General features: G+C 30.5%; 1 protein-coding gene across 1 annotated transcript; it reads right to left on the minus strand.

The window, feature by feature from the left end:
- Positions 1-1,543: 1,543 nt before the first annotated feature.
- Positions 1,544-2,352, minus strand: LOC136223689 (uncharacterized protein At1g08160). The gene has a single exon (XM_066011817.1). The coding sequence runs from the start codon at positions 2,315-2,317 to the stop codon at positions 1,700-1,702; it is 618 nt and encodes a 205-aa protein (XP_065867889.1). The 5' UTR covers positions 2,318-2,352; the 3' UTR covers positions 1,544-1,699.
- Between the last annotated feature and the right edge of the window lie 1,686 nt (positions 2,353-4,038).

Here is a 4,038-nt window from a genome sequence, read left to right on the forward strand (position 1 = left end):
ATGGAGGGACTAACCCCAAAGAAACACAAAAAACAAACCGATCCTTAAAGACAGGCCATTCTGGGAAGCTCAGACCCATAAAAAATCAGAAAAAGAATATCCTGGATGCCTGCAGGAGGCGCATCACACTCGTGAAGACCAAAACTCAAAATATAACATATTAAATGGTAAAATTTACTTTTATTAAAAATAACTAGTTTTACCAATATTTAATAGAAAATTTGCATGTGCTAGTTTACCCACTATTTGACTGAGAGGTTGTATATTCTAAACAAATTTATCAATAAATTGTGAAAACAGTTTGATGTATTTTGTCAAATTATTTGTAAATGTATTAATAAATAGTAAATATTCTAGATAATCTTTTCTTGTGATTAGCATATGTTTGGTAGACTTAATTGTTGGTATTTTGACATGTTATTTATAATTATGTTAGTAACATTCTACACATTTTAGACATTATTGGTGTTTGAAATGTCTAAAACTATAGTTAAATAACGAGTCAAATAACAATAAATTAATTTATTTAAAATGCCTGTTAAATAAGAGAAAAATTGATTTCTTTAGGAAACGTTAAAGTAATTTTAGAAAGTTAAAAGTAAAATTTTATTACTTTATACATTAAAGGGTGTAAATTCTCACTTCCGAAAAAAGATAGCCAAAATTTTGAATCTTATATTGTTAAATTTGAATTATTGTACGTGCATCCTAAAATTAAGTAAGAAAAGAATAAAATTTAAGATGTATTCTTAAATACGTAATGAAACGAGACAAATAAATAAACTAGAATCTTTAATTACATTTTTTTTTTATGAAAATGCTTATAACTTTATTAGATTGGAAAACAACAAGTACAATAAAAACAAAAAACGAGTAAGATAAAAAACTTTATAAAATCTACAGAGGGCGAAAATGACTACAAAGAGCATAAAAACTCATAAAAGATATAACACACACACACAAAAAAACTATAAAACATATACTTTATGGAAATCCAAATCCGCAGAAAAGCAGCTGCAATCGAATCTTCATCATTTAGGTCATTCCAAACATTCGGATCTGAGTCTTTTTTGTTGTTGCAACCACGTAGATATATTGATTCACGGACAAAATAAAGCATTTCCGCTCTTGCTAAATCCGAAAAAGGTATAAATAGCAGAATAATAAAAGAACAAATACAATTAAAACGGATAAAGAGATCTACTAAATTTTTTAAACAATGCCTAAAATGAAAATATAATAAAGAAAAAAACAATATTAACTTAACCCGGTAGAAGTATCATTCTTCCTTCTCAAAGTAGATCCATAAAAGAGAAAGATTTGAAGCACTTTAACTGAAAATGGGAAGAGAAGAGAAGAAAGGTCGAAGAGGAGAAGGAGCGCCCGGTGGTTTTTTTGATTGCGAGAGAGAGAGCAGTTCTAGTTTTTAGAACCGACTCTAATTTTTTTTTAGAGATGAGGAAGGCGTTTAAGTCCAGGAACCGAATCTCTAATTACACTTACCACTCAAGTAAATCATAATTAATATTAATGTATACTTCCATTAAAAAGAATTCAGATTGAGATAACAAAATTAAAAAAAAAAATCAAATAAATAAATACACAAAAATCAAGCCTTCACCATAATACACAAAGAATGAAAAAAAAACCCCACAAAATTAAAAACAATATCACACATTAATCAACATTAATTAATTAATTAATAATCTATATCACAATAAACCCTCTGTGAAATCTTCGAAGAAGAAAAGTGCACAGGAACGTACGGACACAACACCCTCAAACTCCGATGTCTCATCTTCAACACTCCAACCTTAAACCGAATCCTCGCCTTAATTCCGACATCTAATTTAAGCTGTCCAGACGACTTCTCAACTTTCAAATCCTTAGCTAATCCACTAGACAATGCAACATTTCTAGCTTCAATCTTCGCCTCCACCTGAGTAATATTCCAGCGAGGTTGATGGAACGGCTCCACCGTGTTAAACGCGATCGTTTGATCATCGTACGACACAGAAACATCAATAGAATCGTAGTATATAGAGATTCTACGGTTAGGATTATGTGCTCTGATTAAGAAGTCAAATGATGCATTCAGATGGTTGTTACGGAGATTGAAGTTGTTTACCGTTCCGGTATCTATTGAGTAAATGACTTGTTTTGGCCGGATTATTAGCCAAGTGATTAGTACGGCGACGCCGACGAGTACTATGAGGGATAGTATGACGACCGCGACGAGTCGGAGGAGTCTTGATTGCGGTGACCGGACGGGTTGGGATGGTGGCGGATGGGTGGTGATTGTCGTCCCATTAGCCATGGTGGTGTTGAGGAGTATTTATGTTTTGGTTTGGTTGATGTGATGAAATGATTGTGGATGTGTTTGGTTTTTATATAGAGGGTGATGGGTATGAGTTAATGAACTTTCTTTTTTGTGTGTTTAAAATTTGTTTAATTAGAAGCTAATTAGATTTAGGAAAAATTGGGAGAAATTCTACAGTGGTCCAAGACGAGACTTGTCACGTTCGTGTCTAAATTTCGAGAATTTATATTTTGATATTCATATATATGATAATTATTGGGTGTATGATATTAATTTGGTGCTATAGAAAAAGTTTGGAGTTAATTCGATGGTTTTAAGTGTAAATTAAAAGTTTAGAGTAATTTTTAAAGATTATATAAAGATGGATGATCAAACTGAATATTTTCCAGATTTGGATATATATATATCCAACGAATCTAGGTGATGATCATTATCCTACTTTTCTTTCTTTCTTTTTCTTTTCATTCTCTGCCTCTTCGTCTTTTTCGCCGTTTCTGAACCGTTTCTCCACCGTTTCTTTGATTTACGGAGATTCGACCGTCTGAATCATTCGAAATTGGAAACATAGCATCCTTATATATAGATCTAAGTCCTAATCGAAGAGTTTTTGAATTTCGACGGTGTTTGGAGCGAAACGTCTTAGACAGGATTTAGACGAGAATTGAACAGGTGTATTTTAGCCAAGGTAAGTAACTATCAACTATATTTTGAGTTTTATGTATATAGATATATATATATAATCAAAGACTTTTCAGAAATTGATATTTCAGGGTTTATACGAATATTTTGTAAATTGGGGGTTTTCACGATTTTGCTTTTTATTGTGAAATTATGGTTCAAATAAAGCTATTGATTATGCTTCTATGTGAATTTCAGATTTTACTTGATTATGTTGATTTAAGGCTTAATTTGGTTGATTTATATATATACGTATATGTTTTTGGTTTCAATATATATCTATATTGAATAAAATGAATTTGATGATTTCTTACGAATTGTTTTTGGATTGAGAAATCTGTTGCGGTTATTGTTGTTATTATTTTGGATTGAAGTCCAAATATAATTTTTATGATACAAAATGGCTAATTGAAGCCAAATGATTTATGATTATGAAATAGTTTGGAATTTGATTGTGAAAGGAAATTTGAGCACCTTATGATTTTATGATTTTATATCCATCGAGAGTTATCCTAATCGACGAGTTTTTGCGTTTCGACGGTGTTTGGAGCGAAACGTCTTAGACAGGATTTAGACGAGAATTGAACGGGTGTATTTTAGCCGAGATAAGTAACTATCAACTATATTTTGAGTTTTATGTATATAGATATATATATAATCAAAGATTTTTCAGAAATTGATATTTCAGGGTTTATACGGATATTTTGTAAATTGGGGTTTTTCACGATTTTGCTTTTTATTGTGAAATTATGGTTCAAATAAAGCTATTGATTATGCTTCTATGTGAATTTCAGATTTTACTTAATTATGTTGATTTAAGGCTTAATTTGGTTGATTTATATATATACGTATATGTTTTTGGTTTCAATATATATCTATATTGAATAAAATGAATTTGATGATTTCTTACAAATTGTTTTTGGATTGTGAAATCTGTTGCGGTTATTGTTGTTATCATTTTGGATTGAAGTCCAAATATAATTTTTATGATACAAAATGGCTAATTGAAGCCAAATGATTTATGATTATGAAATAGTTTG

The sequence above is a fragment of the Euphorbia lathyris genome, chromosome 3 (genome assembly GCF_963576675.1).
Source record: "Euphorbia lathyris chromosome 3, ddEupLath1.1, whole genome shotgun sequence".
NCBI classification, from domain to species: domain Eukaryota; kingdom Viridiplantae; phylum Streptophyta; class Magnoliopsida; order Malpighiales; family Euphorbiaceae; genus Euphorbia; species Euphorbia lathyris.

Coding starts and splice junctions, on each gene's coding strand:
- LOC136223689 (XM_066011817.1), bottom strand. CDS start 2,317: ATGGCTAATGGGACGACAATCACCACCCATCCGCCACCATCCCAACCC.